At 42.3% G+C, this 24,815-nt stretch overlaps 1 protein-coding gene across 4 annotated transcripts in view; it reads left to right on the top strand.

The window, feature by feature from the left end:
* Positions 1–24,815, top strand: part of LOC140718236 (endothelin-converting enzyme 1-like) — a 319,941-nt gene that overhangs the window by 126,395 nt on the left and 168,731 nt on the right. Inside the window, exon 1 of one of the 4 annotated variants that reach the window (XM_073031723.1) lies at positions 12,289–12,554. The exons of the other annotated variants lie outside the window; for them this stretch is intronic. Within the exon in view, the coding sequence (XP_072887824.1) occupies positions 12,522–12,554 (33 nt within the window). The 5' untranslated portion in view covers positions 12,289–12,521. Of the gene's footprint in view, positions 1–12,288; positions 12,555–24,815 lie in introns of those variants that run through there. 4 annotated transcript variants of the gene reach the window in all.

The following is a 24,815-nucleotide window of genomic DNA, read 5'->3' as shown; positions in this document are numbered from 1 at the left end:
ACAATACTCCATTTTGGTTGGCCTACTCTAGCCAATTTGGGATGGGAGGTAAATGTTAGCCTTGCCAAGAACACCCATACCTTGTTGTATAAATAAATAAGCCTCTTTGGTTGAAATATCATTCACTGTGCCATTGAGTTTGTGTGCCTCACTGCTAACTCTGGATTTGCTAGTTGTTGATAAAGGGCTTCTGAAAGATTAGAAGGTTAAAGTGAATTGACACATTGTGATTAGTTTAGGCCAGTGAAGCAAGCAGTCTAGAACGTTTACATATGCCGGTCCAGAACAATATCGCCTCTTCCTGATTGCAATGATGATCTCACTGGGTACCTTCAAATCTTTGAGCAAGTCTAGTGTTATTCGCTGCAAACAGAAATATTTTCAATGCTGCCCACGCAGTTAACATAAAACTTTACGTGGTCTGAGATCTTTGCTTTCAGCTGAAGGAAATGACCTACAACTTCATCTCTTTTGCTATCGGCCATTATAAACATCTTTTCTCCATCTTCTCCTGCTCTATGTAAGTTCCCTGTCCCACATTCACTGCCAGCCTCTTGACATTGTTTGTTAGACTTGCAACTCCTTTCATCTCAGTCACAATACCACATGTCTCAGCTGTGTTTCATGCTCCATCCATATTACCATCTCCCCCTCCCAATTCTCCTGTATTGCTTTAGGCTTGACTTCCAGAGTAAAGATTTCCATCTTCTATGTTTTTTCGATGTCATCTCTTGATGTCTTTACTCCATTAAAAATACTATTTTCACACACTCTTCATCCCTGTTCTTTCAAATGCCATGAGTGCATGACATTGATTTCCAACAAGAGAAAGTTGGATCACCATCATCTGACATGTGAAAGGATTGCCATTACCGACTCATGCATCAGCATCACTTTGGGAATGGAAGATAAATGTAGTGAGATCACAATAGACCAGAAATTAACTGGACTCATCATTTAAATTCTGATTTAATCAGCAGCTGATTTCAGGGACCAGTTTACCTCTGAAAATATCCTGGCAAGGAAAGGAAGAGGAAAAAATATACAGATTCAGTGCGAGGGAGAATAATGTGGGAAATTTTTTCCTCACACAATCAATCAGATTGATGAGGGAATCACAACCTTCACCACCTGCCACTCGTCAATGGCCAGCAATGATGTTTGTTTGAAAGCAATAAATTAAAAGCTGGTAAATTCTGAAAGCCCTGTGAATTTTTTTCTTAAAAGTATATTAGGTGGAATTTAACAGATATTCAAAACCTATTTTTCACTGCCTTGGAGTCTGGTAAAGGATCTGAAGATGGAAAAAAAAATCTCGAATGACAAGTTCTTAAGATTGTTATTCTATTTCCTTCTGCTCCTCTGGCCTCTAGCACTAAAGTTACTGCTGTTTGTTTTAAGATAAAACACCACTTTGACGCACACTTAGTAGTGAAATAGGATGTGTCTAATCAGCAGAAGTTAATGCCCTCCAAAGTCCAAAGTAAATTTTATTATCAAAGTACATGTATGTCACCATATCCAACCCAAAGCTTCATTCTCCTGTGGTTACATTCAGCAAATCTTTAGGATAGTAATTATAACAGGATCAGAGGAAGATCAACTGGAGTGCAGAAGACAGCAAACTGTGCAAATGCAAATAAATAAAGAAAACATGAGATAGAGGCCATGCAAGTGAGTCTGTTGGCTGTGAGAACATTTCACTGATGGGGCAAGTGAAGTTGAGTGTAGTTATCCCCTTTTATTCAAGTTGTGGGGTAGTAACTGTTTTTGAACCTGGTGTTGCAAATCCTGAGGCTCTTGTACTTTCTATCTGATAGCAGCAGCAGCAAGAAGAGATCATGGCCTTGGTGGTGAGGATCTCTGACTGTTGTTTTCCTATGACATTGTTTCATGTAGATGTGCTCTTCCTTTCTGTTTCTTCTTCTTTCAAATAAGATTCAGCTTCTTTTGGAGCCTATGATCTACATTTTGTTGGTGTGTTTTTGAGCTGATTGAGCGATCTGGCACTTTGCTATCTCTGAGGAAGTTTGGTGAAGTTTCAAGCAAAGTGTGTGGCCTAGAGGCCAAGAAGCCTGGAGATGGGGTGCAAGCCCATGATTGACTCCATTTCTTGCTGATTAAAGTGCCAAGGAAGATTGAAATCAACGAAAATGAGAGCAGAAGGTGTTCAGTGCCACCTGGCTGCATTTGACCAGTCTCTCTCTTGTTTTCGCTCGATGGGTCTTGGCCGAGGTTTAGTCAACGTGTTTGTCGACTGGACACAATAGTTCATGTTTTAATGTATTTCTGATTTCTCGTTGCTCCTTTTATTTGTTGTTGCCTTTTTGTGTGGTTTTGATTGGAGCTGACTGGTGCTGTGGCCTGTAGTCAACAGAGAACACAACGCTAGATTGAACTGGGCTGAAACTGAACATTGCTGCATTGTTCCAATAACTTTGTGGTTTGATGTTTTATATTCTGTGTTTTTCACTTGTTTTCTTTTGCCAATTGCATGATTCGTACTTTTTTGTGCATTGGATGTTTTATGTTTTTCTTTGAGCAGTTCCCTTGGTTTTCTTTGTTTCGTGGCTGTCTGAGGGAGGAAGAACCTCAGTGTTGTATACTGCATATTTACTTCGATAATAAATGTACTTTCGAATCTTGAACTTGTTTGAGGGCTAGTTAGTCTACCAAGAGCAGATACTCTCCAAGAAAAGGAGTGATTGGATGAGGAAGTGTTTACATATTAAGGCAAAATATTTACATATTTAAGGATGGGAGATCAGCAAGGCTGACAATACAATGTCGAGCAATTAAAACCCCACAATTGCTGGGGGGAGAAAATAGAAAATTCAGGAAACAAGCAGCAGGCCAGGCAGTGTCTGGAATATAAACAGTTAACACTTCATATCGGAAATTCTTCTTTTAACTGGGGGCGGGAAACAGGTTAATACTTGCAGATATGGTGTAAGGACAGATGGAAAGGACAAAAGTATTCTTTAGATTGGCAAGGCAGTAAAGGGGTTAATGGGGCAGTTAGATGATAATTACACGTTATCTGTGTTATGTGCTGCGGGACAGTCTCAGCAGGTCAGGCTGTACAACAGAGGGAGGAAAACATAAGTAAGACCAAGGCTGGTTGTGGGTAACTGTGAGCATACCACCAGTTGAGGGCGGTGTGAACATGTGGTGAGAGAACAGGGAAATAAATGAGAAGTGGGTTTCATGACCTGCAGGATATTCCTAGCAGAAACTCTATGCACTGAAGGGCCATCTTCTCTGTTGTAAAGAACCGATTGTGGATATGCAATGAAACTGTATGCTCCCGCAACAAAGACTGGTAACTCACTTGTGCGGTTAGGCTAACAGTGCAGTCCCACAGTGTGATTCCCTTTAACAGGTATTGCATAACAATGGCAGGTGTGTAGCCACAGGAAAGATGCTGTTACACAAATCTTAATATTTTGTAGAGTAACAGCACTGAAACATTCACAAATGGTAGAGACTTGTCACTTGATTCTTTAACCCAGTGTCACGTGACGGGGCCTCTGTGAATACTGAGAGAAGTCCAACCCTTGATATGTGTTGGTGTTAAATATGACTGAAAATTGAAGGTAAGATTTATTTTGTTGGTTAGAGCTACCTATGAATGTATGATCTTAAATAGACCCCTTCCTAATTGCAATCCCATACCTTGGCTTTAGTCTTCTGTGCACCCCTTCTATTCCCCATTGATAATCATTTGGGATAAAAATAAACATTAATGAAGAAGCAAATCCCACAAAAAGGAGGAACTCAGCAGGCTGAGCAACATCTATGGAAAAGAGTACAGTCGACATTTTGGGCTGAAACACTTCAGCAGGACTGATGGATTGAGGAGGAATGTACCTGGTTTAGATTGCAGGGCGCCCTGTGTATGATTTCTCTAGTTGGAAGTTGAGGTGCCCATGGCATGACATTGACCAAAATAAGAACTTAATAAGCCACAATATAGTCCACAAATGCACATCTAAATGTATTCAGCTGAACATTGCAAATCGGTTCAAAACTACTAGAGTTCAATTGTGGATACCAGAAATAATATTTTATATTGTTTATTGTACATTACCTATTCAATGGGAAATGTAAGAATGTGCATGTGGATTGATGAAATATTTTGTGTTGAATCCAAACTTGTACCCATTTTCACCCTTGATCTAGGACGTACTGTAGGTAGTGACAGGCTGCAGATCCCAATGAATGGCTCTAGCTACCATCTGCTGGACGATGGCCATCTAATTTGTGCATGGCAGAGAATCGAGTCTCATGCAGGTGACTGCACTCAGGGCCTTACAGCTGAGGTTGCTGGAGCCAGGACCTCTGCATGCTCTTGCCACGCAAAACTGGCAGGAACTAGTAATGGTGCCACACTTCATCCTTGCTTCTGGGGTTGAGAATTATAATATCATCGGCTTTGGTTTCTTTCATTTGTTTTGTAATTAAATACTTGGTTTTATAGTTGTAACCAAATTGCTCTGGTTCTTCAGAAGGGTAGGAAGCTGATCAAGTACTACGAAGGAAGAAAGTAAATTAAAACTGGAAGGAATAAAATTAGTTTGTTGAGTAGAGCAAATCAAAGACTGAGAACTAGACAATTAAGCAAACTACCAGTGGTTTCTAAATACACCTAATGCTACATTTGTGGTGTAGAGTTGGAGAATAGAGGACGGGGAAGGAATTTAGTGCATCCATCCACAATCAGGTTTAATATCACCAGCATATGTCATGAAATTTGTTGTCTTTGCAGCAGCAGTACAATGCAATACATAATGGAGAGAAAAATGTTAATTACAGTAAGTAAATGTATATTAAATGATATAAGTAGTGCAGAAATGAAAATAAAACTAGTGAGGTGGTGTTCACGGGTTCAACGTCCATTCAGAAATCAGATGGCAGAGGGAAAGAAGCTGTTCCTGAATTGTTGGGTGTGTGCCTTCAGGCTCCTGATGGTAACAATGAGAATAAGGCACTGGGTGATTGGGGGGGGGGGGGATCTTTATGATTTGATACCATCTTTTTGAGGCATCACTCCTTGAAGATATCCTGGATACTATGGAAGCTAATGCCCATGATGTTGCTGACTAATTTTACAACTCTCTGCAGCTTACTTTGATCCCATGCAGTAGGCACCATTCCCTCCCACCCTCATGCCTGACAGTGCTACAGGTGCAGCTAGTTAGAATGCTCTCCACAATAAATCTGTACATATTTGCAAGTGCCTTTGGTGACATACCAAATCTCCTCAAACTTCTAACGAAATATAGCTGCTGTCATGCCTTCTCTGGAGCCACGTTGAGCCCAGGATAGATCCTCTTGAGATGCTGAACTTGAAATTGCTCACACTTTCCACTCTTTAAAGATGAGATGAGGAAATGGAAGTTTTAAAGCCAAACAGGATGCTTATCTTTAGTAGAATCATAAAATAAAGAGCAGAGGTGTTATGCTAGAATTGTACGCAGTTCATATACAGTTCTGCTCAAGAATTATGTGATTGCATTAGAGGGGGTTCAATGAATATTCATGATGATATCAGGCTTATAAAACTGAAATATCAAGGAAATATTTGAAATGCTCTGGTGATTTTTGCTGGAACTAAAGTGTGTAAGATTGAGTGGTCCAGATAAATTGGAAAGAAATGTCCCTATTTTCCTTGGCAAGGAGTCAAGAACCAGAGGTCAGGGATTGTAAGTAATTGATGGAGGGTCAAATTGATGGGGGGGGGGGTCCCCTGAATTGGAAAGGAGATCAGGAAGTCGTGGATAGGGTGACAAAGACAGAAGTCTTCACCATATTTAGACAGTGCTTGGATCTGGATGACAAAGGACCAGAGATCAAATGCTAGGAGGTATTCTTTTTGGACTAAACAGGGCCTTGTGTACAATTTCTGATTCACTGCGGAAAAGACAGTCGATGGATTGAGGGAAGCAAGTGATTCTGGAAATATAACGAGGAATGACATTAACCTTAGTCCCTTGCCAGTGAATGGGCTGAAATGACATGCCCCAAGACTGAGGTAAAGAAGATGTAACATCCCAATCTTTTGCATGCACACCAGTTCATAATTATTTGAATCCCATTCTTCTGGCTTCTCCCCATAATCTTTGATGCTCTTGCAAATGAAGAAACCTCTGCTTGAAATATCCACAGTGACTTGGCCTCCTCAGCCATCTGTGGCAATAATTTCCACAGATTCACCACCGTCTGGCTAAAGAAATTTCTCTTTATCTCTGTTCCAATGGGATGCCCTTCTGTTCTGAAGTGATGCTTCTGATCCTGGACTCCATCACAAATGGAAACATCCTTGCAATGTCCACTCTATCTAGGCCTTTCAATATTCAAAAGTTTTCAATGAAATTCTCCTCATTCTTCTAACCTCCAGGGAGTACAGCCCAGAACCATCAAATGCTCCTTAAATGTTAACCCTTCATTCCAGGGATTATTCTCATGATCCTCTTGGATCTCCTCCAATGGCAGCACATCCTTTCTTAGATTTGGGGCCCAAAACTGCTCAACATCCTTCAAATGTGATCTGACCAATGCCTTGTAACACCTCAGCATTACGTCCTTGCTTTTATATTCTAGTCCTCTTGAAACGAATGCTAACATTGCATTTGCCTTCCTTACTACCAACTCAACCTGCAAGTTAACCTTTCAGGAGTCCTGCACCAGCACTTCCAAGTCCTTTTGCAACTTTGATTTCAATCTCTGATCTATGTCTTCTGCCAGTTAGTCAACCTTCTGTCCAAGCCAGTATCGTTCCTGAAACACCGTGAGCTCTGGCCTTTTTTTTAGCAGCCTCATTTGCAGCAACTTGATAAAAGCTTTCTGAAAATCCGGTAATCAACATCCACAAACTCTATTTTGTTAAACCTGCCTTTAATTTCTTCAATGAATTCCAACAAATTTGTCAGTCAAGATTTCTCCTTAAACAAACTATGTTGACTTTTGCCTATTTTATCATGTGCCTCCATCTATCCTTAAGAATGGACTCTAACATCTCTCAACCATTTGAGTCAGGCCAGCTGGCCTTAAAGTGTTGTGATATTTGTGATTTTCCAGTCCTCTGGAACCATTCCAGAATCCAGTGATTTTCAAAAGCTGACTACTAATTCCTTCACAATCTCTTCAGCTACCAATTTCAGATCAGTGGGATGTAGTCCATCTGGTAGAAATGACTTGCCAATCTTCAGACCTTTCAACCCCAAGCCATAGTGAATATATAGTGAAGCTCTTCAATTTCTGGTAGACTGCTGGTGCCTTCTATCCTAAAGGCTGATGCAGAATACTTATTCAGTTAATCTTCCATTTCTTTGTTCCTCATTACTAGTTCTCCAGCATCATTTTCCACTGGTCCAATGTTCCCCTCCTCCCCAACGTCTTGCTCTAACCTCATCTTTTTCTCCAGTTCTGATGAAGGGTTTCAGCCCAAAATGTTGAATGTTTTCTCTTTTCCATAGGTGCTGTCTGGCCTGCTGAGATCCCCCAACATTTTGTGTGTGTTGCTTTGGATTTCCAGCTTTGCAGATTTTGCTGGTGTTTGCAATGCCCACTCTTGCCTTTTACATTATTGGCTGGTTTTACTCAATTTTTCACTTTTATAGCTTTATTGTGTTTAGTTGCCTTCTGTTGGTTTTGAAAAGCTTCCCACTAATTTTTGCAATGTTGTGTGCTGTTTGGACTGACAGATACTTGCCAGTGGTTGGACATTAATCCTAGCTGGCAAATGAGGTCGGAGAAGCCCACTGATCCCATGCCAGGTCAGAATTAGCACCGTGGAAGGTGGTCCATAACTTTGTGGACTGTGGGATGACCTCCAAGAAAAGGTAGTGTAAAGAAGGTGAGAGGTAGAAGAACAAACAATTTACATCTTGGCACCCTAGCTAACCATTAATCCTAACCTCTGCTGCTGTCTGTATGGAGAATAAAAATATGGAATTAATTTAGGATTTAGATTAATGGGTGGTTAGATGGTTGGCATCAGGTCTGTTTTCATGCTGTGTGACTCTGGCTTGTTTATAACATCTGCATGGATTCTGTTCTGCGGAACCTGTTCTCTTGTGCAATTGATGTAGGCTGAACAGGTGTGTCAAGTGTAAGTCCTGATCAAGGGTCTCATTCCTTTACATAGATCCTGCCTGACTTAAGCAACACACACAAAATGCTGGAGGAACTCAGCAGATCAGGCAGCATCTGTGGAAATGATTAAGCAGTTGACATTTCAGGCCAGGACCCTTCATCAGGACTGAGTTCCTCTAGTCTAGCACATTGTGAGTGTTACTGTGTATTTCCAGCATCTACTGAAATCCCAGTGTTTATAATTCTTCATTAAAGCTCCTTGTTCCAGAACCTTGGACTTGTGCTATTAAGAGTCTTGGGCTGGGTTCTGTGGCATTAAGCAGCAAGCAGTTTCCCCAGAGATTGAAATTTAATTTGGGAGTTTCTAACCTGAATTAATTTCATCCATTAGCATGTTTACATAAGGCTGCAAAATCATAAAATAGAAAAAGGTTTCTGGATATGAAGGCAGCTCCCAGACTGCATGCAAACATTCTTTGCCGGAGATATCTCGACACCTGACTGCATTTTAAATTCCATTTGTAAATGAATTTATTTTTTTTAATGCTGGGAACACTCAGCAGATCAGGCAGCATCTTTGTGAAAAAAACCCCTGGTTTCCTTGGCTGCATCAGCCGAGGGATAACACGCCCACCAAACCCGTGAGATTGAGACGGCTCTCCCACTCTGAACCCCGGTTTGTGTGGATGCTGTGTAACTTGCAACCCCGTTACAAATTAGTGCCACGAAATAACAGACAGTACACTGCATACGATTCAAGGAATTATATTTATGAATCTTAACTAAAGAGTTAGTGAAGGAAAACAGAAGGAAGAGGGCCCATTTTAATTAAAGTCAAACGTGCACAAGTTGGAGCTCAAAGTTTCATCATATTCACGAATCCTCGATCGATCTCACCCCTGGCTTCATTGAATCTTGGTCCCCCCCCCGGGTCGAATTCTGTGTCCTCTTCTCTCAAGCTTCTTTTCTCTTCATCTCCCAAACAAAAGCCCGAAGCCCAACCTTAGTGTCCCTCACCAGAGGAACTTCCCCTCAGCTCTACCATTCTCATTTCTCCTCATCCCTTATCTTCAACAATAAACCCAAACAGGCTGAAAACAGAACAGACTGCTCTCACAGAACTGCTAAATGAAATACATACAGTAAAAATATGAACCAGGGCATTACATGTGTAACGACAAACCAAGTTAACTTTTCAGGTCAAGGTCCTGAACTACTTCCAGCTTTTTCTGTTTCTTTTTAGTACTTTTTTTGCACTGATCACCACATTGCTTTTTGGTATTAATTTGAGAGGGATCAGCCTGGTACATAAGTACAAGCCATTCATCATGAGGCTAGCTGTAAATGAATGGAATACTTGGCTTTGCTCAGCAGAGATGATGGGAGAAGAAAATTTAGGGCAGTTGTATTAGACATTAAACCAGACCCCGGCTGTGCTGATTTGCACCATTTGGGCTTGGATTTGGAAGGGTGTCATGCCCATAAAAGACCAAGTGATAATTCCAGAGATAATCACAGAATCATAACAACAAGGAACAATCCAATTCTGCCACAAAGCATCCATCGACACTGATCCGTCTTACCAGCATCATGTCAGTGGCCCTCTATCCCTTGGTTATTCAAAAGCCTAAGTGTTGTGTGGAGGGCCTGCCAATGGACATAGTGTTTCTGCTTCCTACCAACTTCCTGAACCTCTTGTCCTAACCCTTCCTCAACAAAAATCTGCCAATGCACAACTTGGAAGCTTCAGTCCTTTCATAGTCCACCTGTGTGGGAAGGGGAGCTGTGACAGTCTCAAACTTGAAATGTTTGAGTACTGTACAAGTGTCTGACTAGCTACAGAGCATTGTGTAAACAATGGCTGTTTCCTTTATTGGGCACGCTCATAACTATACAAGCTGTTACGGAAAATCATGTTTTGGGAAGAGAAATGCAAACTCACTATAGTCGGGGCCTCCAAGCGCTGGCTCACTCAGGCAGGGGTCCGATTAATGAAATGCTGAGAGGGAACTCAAAGAAAATTAGTTTACAGGAAAGTATTTCCTTTATTCATCTTCTTGAGCAAAGAAATCAGTCATTGTGAGAATGTTGTGGTCTGTTAGTGACGCAATACAAGACACTAAATTATTGTCACAGTGTACAATGTTCTTGTTATTCTTGGCAGTTTGAAGGATTGTGGAGGGTAGGAAAAGCAATCCAAGTTTCTCTGTAATTAAACAAGGTGGGCCAAACCTCACCACAAAGGATGCACATTCATAACTGCTTCCTCTGGGCCAACTCCTTGTGTTCGTGCTTGACCCTCAGAAGAGTAGAACTGAAGTACAATTGCATTGATGTTGCGCTGAGAAAATATTATCACATACTTGCCACATGCAGTCATTTTAAATTCCTCAGTGCCCTGGTTGAATGGAGACAATAATCTATGTAAATTGGGAAGCAATGGAGATTGGTTCTCATCTGTGTATTTTCAGTGTTAGCTTCTCTGCAGTTGTGATCTGTCAGTGCATTGCCCCAACCTAACCACCAAGTCCAGATAAGCTCAAGTTTGAGGGTTCATTTCGCTACAACTTGTTGACAGCACAAACTAGGAACTGAGGCACATCCCTGCAAAGATTTCTTCATTGCAGATGTTATCAGAGATTCACAGTATTACCGCTGTCTTATCTGTACAAACATCCACACACCAAATTCTTGTCAGTTATGCATCACACATAGAAACATAGAAAATAGGTGCAGGAGTAGGCCATTCGGCCCTTCGAGCCTGCACCGCCATTCAGTATGATCATGGCTGATCATCCAACTCAGAACCCTGTACCAGCTTTCTCTCCATACCCCTGATCCCTTTAGCCACAAGGGCCATATCTAAAATATATCTTAAATATAGCCAATGAACCGGCCTCAACTGTTTCCTGTGGCAGAGAATTCCACAGATTCACCACTCTCTGTGTGAAGAAGTTTTTCCTCATCTCGGTCCTAAAAGGCTTCCCCTTTATCCTTAAACTGTGACCCCTCGTTCTGGACTTCCCCAACATTGGAAACAATCTTCCTGCATCTAGCCTGTCCAATCCCTTTAGAATGTTATACGTTTCAATAAGATCCCCCCTCAATTTTCTAAATTCCAGTGAGTATAAGCCTAGTCGATCCAGTCTTTCTTCATATGAAAGTCCTGCCATCCCAGGAATCAATCTAGTGAACCTTCTCTGTACTCCCTCTATGGCAAGAATGTTTTTCCTCCGATTAGGGGACCAAAACTGCACACAATATTCTAGGTGCGGTCTCACCAAGGCCTTGTACAACTGCAGTAGAACCTCCCTGCTCTTGTACTCAAATCCTTTTGCTATGAATGCCAACATACCATTTGCCTTTTTCACCGCCTGCTGTACCTGCATGCCCACCTTCAATGACTGGTGTACAATGACACCCAGGTCTCGTTGCATCTCCCCTTTTCCTAATCGGTCTCCGTTCAGATAATAATCTGTTTTCCTGTTCTTGCAACCAAAGTGGATAACCTCACATTTATCCACATTAAATTGCATCTGCCATAAATTTGCCCACTCACCTAACCTATCCAAGTCACACCATGGACTCTGTGTGTTCTGGGAGCCGATTCCCATCTCGATATTAACTAATCATCATTCAGACCTTTCTCGATATTTCCCTTCTTCCATCTACATGTGACCTGTCACTAGATAACTTGATGAAGCATTAGCAGGTGCGCCTCCTGACCCTGTTACACTGCGACTCAGATGTTTGTGTTGCTGTAGTCATATTTCCTGATGATATAGAAGCCATTTCAGCCCATCAAATTAATGCTTGCCTCACAGAACAACCCATTCCCTTCTGGTTTTTCCTGTCCATTTTCCCCTATCAGCCTCCTGTTTCTACTACTTGTTTACACAATGACCAATTAAAATACCAACCACAAAACCCAGTTTTATTGTGACATTTGACCATTTCTGTCACTGCCTATGTTACATAAACCCCCAGGATGTTCTAATGCAGCTGTAAAATTGCAGGTATTTCCCTTTGCTCATCTATTTATAATAGCTCTGCATTAATTCATCTGTAGGCTGATTCATTCTTGTAGCAGCTGCTCATGTGAGCAAGAGGTCAACTTGTATTTCTTGCTGTTTATCATTTAATTAGCAACAGGAGACTTCCTGACACACACATCTGCTTTTACAGGGTGTTTTAATGCAAAGAAAATCGGATGTTCTGACAGTGAAGTACAACATCCCGGTGTGACGCATAGTGGTAAAGAAGAAATCGGGCTCAAAGATTCATTCAGAGGCTTATGGGGCTCGTGGAGAAAGACTGTCAAATAGATTAAGGGAATTTACAGGGATTCCAAGTGCAAAATGCGAAGTGTGAGGCTGATGTAGGGGGATGCAAATACTCAAGACTTCATCTTGGTTTTCTCAAGAATGTGGAAGTACAGAAGCAGGGCACAGAAAGAGGTGAAACTTTTATTTATGTAGCTACTTGGTACATTGCCTTCAATTTGCCGCTTCACTGGGAGGCTGTCAGAGCAATATCCTTTACTTGTTTTCCTGCTGCTTGTGAATGGGGTATGAGCAATTTGCGATCTTGCCAATAATACCTACTTACAGCCTCTGGCTTTGACTTGTTATTTTACAACCAACGTTTAAATACTATTGCAATGCAATGGTGGCAGTGATCCAAATCCTGCCAACAGAAATGCAAAACTTTATCAGTAAAAGATCTGAGCACATTTCTCAGTATAGCTGTATTTTCTAAGTACAGTTCAGTTTATTGACAGCATCTTCTCAGCTGTCTTATTATTAATTCTTAGAATTACATTTAGAATAGAAACTGGCCCATGCTGTATTTAAGCCCTTCTTGATGGTGGTGAATCTAAAGCAGAGGCTGGAGGGTATAATTAGAGTGCAGTTTAGAATAACAGTTTTTATTTTCAATGTGTACAAAATATAATTTTGCTTCCATTTATATTTCTACATTAGATACAGTCCAATATCTCTAATTTCTAATCCATGGGCAGTATTTGGATTATAGTCCAAGATTTATATACATATTTGAGTGTTTTTATATATTTGATATAGTTTTTGTGTAATTTGTGTATCACGTTATTTTTAATGAGATATTAAAACTATAGAAGATTTTTAAAAACCTTATATTGTGGTTATCTGTGCAGTCTATTAACTTTGAGAGAGTGAGTTGCTTCCTGCCTGAAATTTGACTCTCCTTGATTGGTTTCCCCGGAATATATTAAGCACTGACGTGTGATGAAGATCATTTGGTAAATGCACTCTTTGCATGTGCATTTACACACACAAATATTGCCTTGTCATTCTGCTGTCATCACACTTGAGTATACACAATATCTGTCCCGGTATATTCTCATAGTAGGTCCTAAACCGAGCTGATGCACTTGGGTTAGCTTCATGGTGCCTTTCCCGCTGTACATGGCAGAATATTTCATTTCTTTAGATTTGGGGATTTGCAAGTGTATACATGTTATATCTACCTTAAATACAGCATACAAACATCTGCTTATTTTGTAATATGATTATAACTACATTGTGGGGTGCATCATATTCTAATTTATGTGTAGTCTCAAGTTAACTTTGTAGATAAAGATGGTAAGTCCTGCTGCCTACCATCATGTAGGAGAGGGAGATCAGTGTTTCCTGGAGTTCACACAGGCCACTTACAAGTATGGATCTATTATTGTGCTTTGTGGTAGCTATCTTTTTGAAAATATTGGCAGTATTCTTTTCACTATTTTCACTAATGTTTGTAAGCTTTGATGCACCTGATATACCCTTGCACTAAAGTATTAAGTGACTCCAGTTTTTTTTCTCCCCCTTAAGTCATAACCCGTGTATCTAATGCTTGTGCTGGGTCATAGAACCCATCTGCTCCATGAATCTAGTGTCCTGGTTTTAATTCCCTTTTGATACTTCAGTGACCTTGCCACAGTGATCATGAGTAACTGCAGTAAGTTTCATAACAATCTCTGCTGTGAGTACAGGCACGATTCCCTGATTCTACAATGCCGTAGAGTGAACGTCAAAAGAACTGCAAGCTCAGAGCATACTCAGCAATTCAGGCTGCAACTCTGCATAGAACAACTGAGGTCATGTTTTAGGTCAAAGATCTGAGTTACTGAAACAGATTAATTCTAATGGGTATTGCTGTTGGTAAGTGGCAGTGAGATCTGGGAATATTAGTCCAATAAACAACCTGGTGAGATGACCAGAAATCCTGTTTTATTTCTCATGATATTGATGAATAGGTCCACATATTCTTCTTGGACTCATGCCTACATGGTATAGAAACGAAATTTTGCATTTTGATTTGTGGATAAATACATCATGCATGGGATTTCTCTTTAGGGGCCTGAATTTGTTTTAAAAATTGCCATAAAACATGATGAGTGAACATGGAGAGAGGTGAGGATGGAGATGGCAGTAAGTCCAGCTTCCTGCTATGGACCCAATTATTTGGTCAAAAATTTGTATCTTTGATTCAGTTTTACTGATGATGGTGCTTTGGCTACAAACTGCCTTTGGGGTGAAGGATCATCTGCAATCAATTGTTTTCATAGCACAGCTTTCAATTGCGGCTGATTTGTACACTCGGTGGCCACTTCGTTAGGCACCTCCTGTACATTATGAAGAAGCCACTCAGTGTATGTTTGTGGCCTTCTGCTGTAGCCCACTCACTGCAAGATACAGTGTTGTGAGTTCAGAGATGCTCTTCTGCACACCACTGTTGTAATGCATGGTTACCTGAGTTATTGTCACCTTCCTGTCAGCTCGAACCAGTCTGGAAATTTTCCTTTAACCTCTCTCATTAATAAGGTCTTCTGTTTGATAGAGGTGTACAAGATAATAAGAGGAATAGGCAGAGTGGACAGCCAGTGCCTCTTCTCCAGGGCACCACTGCTCAGTACAAGAGGACGTGGCTTTAAGGTAAGGGGAGGGAAGTTCAAGGGGGATATTAGAGGAAGGTTTTTCACTCAGAGAATGGTTGGTGCGTGGAATGCACTGCCTGAGTCAGTGGTGGAGGCAGATACACTAGTGAAGTTTAAGCGACTACTAGACAGGTATATGGAGGAATTTAAGGTGGGGGGTTATATGGGAGGCAGGGTTTCAGGGTCAGCACAACATTGTGGGCCGAAGGGCCTGTAATGTGCTGTATTATTCTATGTTCTATGTTTGGTTTTTTTTTGCGCTATTCTTCTGTAAACTTTACAGACAGCTATGCATAAAAATCCCAGGAAATCAGCAGTCTCTGAGATACTCAAACCACCCTGTTTGACACCAACTATCATTCCACAGTCCGCACACAAAATGCTGCCTGGCCTGCAGAGCTCCTCCAGCGTTTTGTCTGTGTTGCTTGGATCTCCAGCACCTGCAGATTTTTTTTTGGTTTTTCATTCCACAGTCAGTCACTTGGATCACATTTATTCCCCAATCTGATGCTTGGTCTGAACAACTGACCTCTTGGCCATGAGTTGTGCATTGAGTTGCTTCCAAATGATTGGCCTGATTCGATATCTGCGTAAAATGAGCGGGTGTACCTAATAAAATGGTCACTTAGTGTACACGCTGCTGAATATTTTCATTGTTAACTATGTGGAATGGAAACATCAACAGCATATCTTGGGTATGATCTCTGTGTTGAGTATTAGTTGTTCCAACTCCCGTTGTATGGATTCTAAGGTGGCTTATGAGGCCAGAGTGGGGACAAGCAAATCTGCCCCCAGAAGGGGCTTAGTAAGGTGGTGTGAGTCAATGTTTCCTTCTAACAAAGTGATCATCCACTCCACATGCCTTCTGGGATACCCCTTCTCCATTTTGGTCAGTCCAGGGTTCCCATGGATCAGTGAAGTTCTTGAGCCCCCTCTAGAAGGTGAAGAGCAACCTTGAGGCATTCCCTGTTTTTTTTAAATAAGAGATGACAAGGAGGACAAAGCAGGGACTAGATTCTGAGGTTGAACATGAGAACAATGTAGCCAGTTTAAGTTTATTTTATTTGGAGATCCAGCACAGAAGAGGCCACTCGGGCCCAACAAGCCCCACTGCCCAGCAACCCAGCTATTTAACACTGGCCTAAATTACAATAACCCATTAACCGGCATGTCTCTGAACCACGGGAGAAAACCGGAGCACCTGGAGGGAAACTCGCGTGTTTCTTTGAGAAAACGTACAAGCTTCTTGCAGACAGCGCTGGAATTGAACTCTGGACTGCCCCGAGGTGCAAATAGCATTGTGCTTACTGTTATGCTACTGTCATTCCCATGTTTATGTGGTTTATTCTCTACAGGCTTTGGGAGAACATTGATATTGGTTCAATTATGCTGTTGATGGCTGTGGAGGATTTGGCAGAGGCACCATTGATGATATCTTGCCAGTGCTTTGAGGTGCTGTCTGTAGTCCCTCTGAAGCATACTGGAGGACTGGGATCTCTGCTATCTGGTAGAGCATGAGTTTATTGTTGGATTTGCATCTTGAAATATCTTTTCCTCCGGTGGCTACAAATTGTGCAGACACACTGGAGAGGACGGTGTAGAAAAATGATCAATATTTTCCATGGACCCTTATTTTATTGTCACCAGTCAGGATGGGTCAGAGGGCACCTTTGATTTGCTTCTGAGATGTCAACTATGGCAGAAAGGAAGCAGAATTCTGAACCTTATCTACTCTATTCCCTCTCTTATGCTTTCACCCCTTTCCTCTGAGCCAAAGGCTTCCTCTTGTCTTAGTCTTTTACCGCACCAGTTTGTACAGTCAGTTCCTGTTACCTTCTCCAAGATCTTCTCCTACAGTCATCTTTTGGCATCCCATTCCCTGTATGCCTCCCTGATCTCTCTTCCATGCACACCAATCGCTCCCCTTCTCAGGGCACTTTCCAAAGAATCCTCAAGGGAAGTGATACCTCCCATTTTAAAAGACATAAAGGCTGCATTTGCTGGAGCAACACAACCACAGGAGGAACTCAGCTGGTCAGGCAGCATGTAGGTTTTGCACTATACCAAGAGAACAACTTGTTTGTTGTAAAATTCTGTTTATAGTCATAGAGAAATAAAGCAAGGAAACAGGCCCTTTGGCCCATCTTGCCCATGCTGGCCAAGTTGCAATTAGTCCATTGAACTTTTCCTTTATCCCTTCCTATGGTTCTAATATTAGAGCATCAGACTAATTAACTCTCTCACAGTTGATGCTGCCTGACCTGCTGACTATTGTTACGAACCCCGTAACTGGGTCACTTACCAGCAAAGATAGAGAGGTCCGTTGAAGTCTGATGGTACTATTTTTAAACGTTTTATTTATAAAGGGGCACAAAAGTAAGGTTAATACAAACATTCAGATAATTCAGATAATAATATAGGAGGGCCGGAATGGCCTGTTTCCGTGCTGTAATTGTTATATGGTTATATACGTCGTCAATACTCAATCTAAAGCGTGGGTATAGTAATAATCAACAATAAGAAGTAGCTCTATCGTTTGTCTAGGGGTAAAAATATTGTCCGATGGAAATATCAAAGTCTCTGGAGTTCATGCAGGCTTTTAGCCTTTTGGGGACCGCTGGGTTTCACGTGTTGGAGAGAGAGAGATTTTTGGTGAGAAAATAACTTGCCAGCCTTTTGGACTCAAATCATTGAATCGGGAACGTGGGTTCCCCGTTGTCAGTTCGAAGTCCTTTTCGGTGTTATCAGCCACTCGTTCCCCAGGCTAGGGGAAACGAACCACACGTGGCTTCCGAATAGCTTCCCGTTACCACGGGAGCGATGAGCGATGGTCTCTCCTTCTGGTGCGTCGCTAGGGTACTGCCTCCTGCAGTCCCCTTTTTATCTTGACTTGCAGAGTTGTAGCTGTCAATCAAGGTGGGGTGATACAATCCCCACCCCACATTGCCCGAGGGTGTGCACGTAGCCCTGATAGCTGGCACGTAGCATAGGGTCGCAATCCACACAGGTGTCTCCAAGAACAATGGTCAAAATCCGTTGCGTTCTCTCTCTGAGGATTCTCTCTCATTTCCTGGGTCCAAGACCCGAATTAATAGCGATCTTGCGATTCTCAGGAAGGAGGGGGCTGGGATCATAACACCTCCCCTCTTAAAAACGTTTTTTACCAGCGGTTAAAAACGGATTCGTACAGAGTCTTACAGGATTTTAGAATCTAACACAATACACAAGCTTTTCTTTTCACAGAGCTATACAGTTATACATTTAATTCAGCATCTAAACAGGTAACGATTACAGTGGCACTTCCTTTAATATTTTTCCCTCTTCTACCTGACTAACGGCTGGTAGCATCAGATTTCAACTTAACAGGCAGGTTCCAAGGGGGTTGTCTTTGTTATTCACATGCTTTGTCAAAATCCCGTACAGCCAGTTTTTCTATTTAAAAATGGCGCCCCCATTAACCGTCACCTTTTTTCCGGTGAGTTTCTACGGGAGGAACTCAAGTAGTTTGGCGGGGTAAACTCCCGTCCGCCTCATTCATAGGAGTTATTTTATCAACACCGTGTCCCAGACTTAGTTCATTTCCACCCAATTCTTTAGTTTTAAGCAAGTTGCTAGTTTTCTCTTCAGGACCCGTCATGCTATTAGTTTTCAATTTAAGATCTGCAAGCGATCCCTCTTTGTTCAAACAGCATTTCAAATTCTGCCTGTTCACCCCACACCCTTGAACAACAATAGCATGTGGGGCCCTGGCAGCTCCCGGCTTACTCTGTAAGCGAGCTGCAGGGTTTAAAATTTCTTCATTCGATTTGGGAACTACAAACTTTCCGTTCCCTTCAATAATAATATTTATCCCCCCCCTGGTCGAGTTCCACTTTAAGGTTCACCACCCCTTCGTGTACAAACCCCTGGGAACCCTCACTTCCCACAATTACCAGGGTTAACCCTGTCTTCACTGAACCCAGTCTATCTGACCCAAAAGGACGGCCGTCTCGTTCAGCTGAATCAGATACCTCAGACCTTTTCTGAGCTCCGTGACTAGGTTCAGGACCACGTGCATCCCCGTCTTGGACACACTCAAACGGGACATTGACCTCTTCCAGGCTTTCAATACCCGTACCTTTTTCAAATTCCAAATTCCCTTGCTCCTCCCAGCTACTCTCTGGGCAACTCCCTTCCGGAGTAAACTCAACCCCGCGGGCTGAAACAACCTCATCTGCCAACCCAGCAGACCTCTCCAAGGTAATGGCATCCTTTTCATCTAGGACTGCCCTCATCTCATTATCGGGAACACCTTTATAACTCTCAACTTCTTCAAACAGGTCTGCCAAACCAGACAGATCATCCATGTCCAACTCTGGACCTTTTAACAGCTTTATCTGTTTCTCATCTTTATTTCCTACCTCTAGGACCTTTCTCTTCGCTAAGGGAAGATCTATCTCCTCTGTCTTACCCCCTTTCACTTTACTACTCCTCGCTTTACCACCCTCTAAACCCTTGTGGCACAGGGTCAGTAAAGACGTCTCGGCCAAATCAAAACTGCTCAGCTTTAAACTGCTCTCGGGCTCAGCTGCCTTTTTCGACATGCTGCGAGTGACTGCGCATGCGGGATAGATCTTAGGATCTAAGGGAGGGGCCTCAACCCACGCAGGCTGGGTTGTCAGCTTCACGGCTGCACCCATCTTCCCACCCGCTAGGTCGTTACCCAGAAGGACGTCCACGCCTTCCCCCGGCAACTCCAGCAGGACCCCCAGTTCCACTGGTCCCGACACCAACTCACAATCTAGAAGGACCCAATGCAAAGGCACCACTTCGGTCCATTTTCCTATGCCTCTCAGGGCTACCTCTCCCGTCTGAGGTCCGAATTTTAACACTTTACTGCTAATCAATGATAGCCCCGCCCCTGTGTCTCTCCAAATCCGTACGGGAATTGGTGGGTCCCCCTCCCTCAAAGACACGGTTCCGTGTGACAAACAAATCTCAGACCCCTCTTGCACTCTGCTTACCCGGGACCCTCTTGTCAATTTTCTGATTACCACTGCACACCCGATAGGGACCGCTGCTTTCCCTTTTTCTAGCTCCTTCCTCGGAGCAAAGCACCTAGATGCAATATGTCCCCCCTTTCCACAATTAAAACAGGTCAAGCCCGGAAATCTCGGGCTGCCTGGCCTTTCCCCCTCAACCTTACCACTAGCTCCCGGCGGGACCTCTGCCTCAGCCGGCGGGCTTTCTCTATCGTTCCCACGGTCTCTCGGGATACTTTTATTCGAGGGAAACTTTGTCTTGTGGGTTAGGGCATATTCAGCTGCGAACCTAGCAAATTCTGAGAGGGACTTATTCGGCCTCTCATTCAAATACATCCGGGTCTCTTCCGGAACACAACCTTTAAATTCCTCAATCAAAAATAACTCCCTGAGACGCCCATAATCCTCGTCCACCTGTTCCGCGGTGCACCAACGGTCCAAGAGCACACCCTTCTCATGGGCTAGCTCGGTATACGTTTGATTCCACCCTTTCCTTAAATTTCTGAACTTTTGTCTATACGCCTCAGGTACCAATTCGTAAATCCGGAGAATGGCCTCCTTTACTTCGGCATAATTCTCCGTTTCTCCCTCCTCCATGGACAACGCCGCATATGCTCGTTGTGCCTTCCCTTTTAACACACTTTGTAACAGTGCCACCCACTGGTCTTTGGGCCACTTCTGATTCACTGCCACCTTTTCAAAAAGCAAGAAATAACTATCAACATCCGTCTCCTCGAACGGAGGTACTAACCTCAACTCCCGACTAACATTAAACCGTTCCTCTCGGTCTGACCCTTGATCTCTTCGCTCTTGCCTTAACTTCTCCATCTCCAAGTCATGTTTCCTCTGTTTCTCTGCCTCCCCATACTCTCTCTCCCTCTCTTTTTCAGCTGCCTCCAGCTGTTTTAACTGAATTTCATGCTCTCTTTGCTTCTCGGCTTGGTCCTGCTCTTTTTTCACCTTTAACCCCTTTAGTTGGAGCTCATGCTTCCGTTTCACCTCTAATTCCTTTAGCTGGAACGCCTGCTCCCTTTCTCTCTCAGCCCTTTCTTTCTCCTTCTCAGCTGCTTCCAGCTGCTTTACTTTAAATTCATGTTCCAACCTTAATTTCTCCAACTCTAACTGATCCGTCCCACTCGCTAGTACCTTTTCAGGGATATTTTCCAAATCCTCAGCTGTAAACACCTTCTTCCCAATGTAATACTGAGTTATGACCCTTCGTACTTCCCGCTTTTTCATTGACGACCTCACCTCTGTGAGGCTTAACCCCTTCGCCAGATTTACCAAGTCTAATTTGGTAGCCGCCTCTAGCGCCCCCAGGTTTCTCATAAATTCCTCCACGTCCATCTTTACTGGTTTCCTGTCTGGCTACCCGCGTACTAGATCCAAGTTTGGACTTACAATCCCGATTCACTGGCCTCCCAATTTGGTGTCAAATCCCGAGACGAGAACCCCAAGTTGTTACGTACCCCGTAACTGGGTCACTTACCAGCAAAGATAGAGAGGTCCGTTGAAGTCTGATGGTACTATTTTTAAACGTTTTATTTATAAAGGGGCACAAAAGTAAGGTTAATACAAACATTCAGATAATATACGTCATCAATACTCAATCTAAAGCGCGGGTATAGTAATAATCAACAATAAGAAGTAGCTCTATCGTTTGTCTAGGGGTAAAAATATTGTCCAATGGAAATATCAGAGTCTCTGGAGTTCATGCAGGCTTTTAGCCTTTTGGGGACCGCTGGGTTTCACGTGTTGGAGAGAGAGAGATTTTTGGTGAGAAAATAACTTGCCAGCCTTTTGGACTCAAATCGTTGAATCGGGAACGTGGGTTCCCCGTTGTCAGTTCGAAGTCCTTTTCGGTATTATCAGCCACTCGTTCCCCAGGCTAGGGGAAACGAACCACACGTGGCTTCCGAATAGCTTCCCGTTACCACGGGAGCGATGAGCGATGGTGTCTCCTTCTGGTGCGTCGCTGGGGTACTGCCTCCTGCAGTCCCCTTTTTATCTTGACTTGCAGAGTTGTAGATGTCAATCAAGGTGGGGTGATACAATCCCCACCCCACATTGCCCGAGGGTGTGCACGTAGCCCTGATAGCTGGCACGTAGCATAGAGTCGCAATCCACACAGGTGTCTCCAAGAACAATGGTCAAAATCCATTGCGTTGTCTCTCTGAGGATTCTCTCTCATTTCCTGGGTCCAAGACCCGAATTAATAGCGATCTTGCGATTCTCAGGAAGGAGGGGACTGGGATCATAACACTATTCCCATCACTTTCTGGTTTTGCCCCTTCCAGAGTTTTGCTAACTATTTTCAACAACATGTCCTATGGTTTGCTTCTGCAAGGAGTTTCTGTTTGGTTACTGTTATGTTTTGTATCTTCAAAACATTATGCTAATTTAAAGGAAGCTATTTAAATCCAGGAAGGCAAGTCTAACTTACTGTTTACTTTTAGTGAGGCATGTACTTATCACATGTTAGCATGATGACATATGCAATTGTTACGTATTTATACATATAATCCATAATGATTTAAATGAACAAGAATGTTTAATTAAACAATATCTTAATAATATTACTCAAATATTACTGAAATAGTAAATACACAACTCTCCTCCCTGCTTAGCTATAAACTCCAACTCAATAGAGAATGCATCCCAACTATATACAGACATCCATAACATAGTAAACTTTAATTGTCCCATTCAAGCCTAAAGACTTAATAACCGTGGAGGATTTTTTTATTCTGGTGAGATAACATCTTTCCTGACAAAGGGGAGATCACTCTGCTTGGCAGGTGAGATTTGTGGCTGTGAAACAATCTCCGGTTCTGGGTGGTTGTAGGAGTTGCCTCTAAAACTTCAGGAAGTGGTTTTGACAGCTCTAGATATCTATATTCTTTGTCTTCTAATTTATGCATCTTGATTTCGGGAAGGTGCATTTGGTTCACTGGAGTATTCTCTTATTAATTCTTCTATTGCTGTTTCTTTTTGGCCGTACATTAATCCGGCTGGGCTTTGGTCTTTGTTTCTACTTTTACAAGTAGCTTTTTGTCTCCCACGCAGAGTAGATTCAAGTTCTTTGTACCGTATTCACAAAAGCCGAATGCTTGTAACTTTCCTGAAGTTTCTCAAACTCTCTTCCAGCTTAAAACCAAGTCATATTTCACAAGTAACCTTTGATTAACAGATCAGAAGCTTTCTCCGATACATTGCCTACAAAAACTGTTGTGGTCAGACCACTGCTTTTGTCACTTGCACGACTCCTCTGAGCAGCGTGGTCCTTCCTTGATCCAACGTAGTTTCCAACCAGAGGCACAGAGGTCAGCACTAACACATGTTTGCCCTCAGCTGAGCAATGATTTATGGTGTTTGGCATGGAGACGGTTGTGACATTACCCAGTTACCTTTCTTAATTCACTTTCTAATGGCTTCATTGCAGGGGATGTGGCATGCAAATGGAGGCTGGATCTCCAATCTCATTGTAGTTGTCTCAGTCACCCATCCCCACAATGCTGGTCCTCTGTTTTTACCACATACGAGCTCAATGCGGCTTGATTGTTGTATTTCAGTTATGAATGTCATTCTCACAGGAATTTTCTTCAGTATAGTTATTTGAATATCTGCAGGCTTCAGTTCAGTATCTTTGAGATGCTATTCAGACTCATTTTGTAGAATGACTGAAACAGCTGAACCAGTGTCCAATTCCATTTTAATTAATTTGTTGTTCACTTCTGGGGTAAGCTATATTGCTTGTCTATTGTTAGCTTTCGCATTGCAAATCTCAAGGCTATACAGTCCTGTGTCATTCTCATCAAGTTTTTCATCAACAGCATACAGATTAGTGTTCTTTTTGAAATTGCAACTTTTTTTCTTTTTCTCGTCTTTGTGCAGTCCACTTACTTTTTTTGTCTGCCCAGCATGTTCTTTGTACGTGTCCTACTTTTTCAGCAAGGTTTGCTTTTAAACTTGCATTGGTCTGATATATGTGAGCCCCTGGCACAACAGTAGCACAATTTTTTTTTTTAACTTTCTTGTAAGATTCCACAAACTAAATCTCTCAGTGTAACATTAAGACCATTACCGAACTGACAATGCTTAGACAGCTTCTTTGATTCAGTCACGGACACTGAAATTTTTTTTTGATTCCACTTATGAAACATAAAGTGTTCTCCAATCAACAATGGTCTCAGTTCTAAGTGTTCCTGCATTTCTATTAGTTTGGTTGGAGCAGTCTTACTTTGAAGCAAACTGTATGCCTTTAAACCTAATGCGCTCAGCAAAATTCGTACTTGTTTCTCAATTGCTATTTCATTTGCTTCAAGATATTGCTGAATTAGCTCAGTATGCATGACCCAGTTAGCCGTTGTGTAATCAAACTCATCAACCTTTCTGATGTAGACAGCCATTTTTATTTTTTTTTAAAAAAAGATTATCACCTGGTACTCACTTTATGAGTCCGTGAATTCTTCCGCTTATTGCCTTTTTTAAAAAAAAGCTGATTATGTCTTCCCTTCTGAAGACAAACTCTGCACACACGAGGCTGTGTTTTTGTTTCCTCGCTTGCCATGATGTTCTTTTAACTTTGAACCTCTCGCAGCACTTCAGCAGGTCTCTTTTGCGCTTCAAAATACCTCATCACCTATGTTATGTAACTGCAAAACATTAAACTAATTCAAAGGAAGACCTGGGAATCTGAAATGTGGATTTAATATTGTGTTTATATGAAGCTTGGTGCT

This window comes from Hemitrygon akajei, chromosome 29 (assembly GCF_048418815.1).
Source record: "Hemitrygon akajei chromosome 29, sHemAka1.3, whole genome shotgun sequence".
Classification (NCBI taxonomy): domain Eukaryota; kingdom Metazoa; phylum Chordata; class Chondrichthyes; order Myliobatiformes; family Dasyatidae; genus Hemitrygon; species Hemitrygon akajei.
Note: the sequence above shows the minus strand (reverse complement) of the source record. Positions and strands in the feature narration are given on the sequence as shown.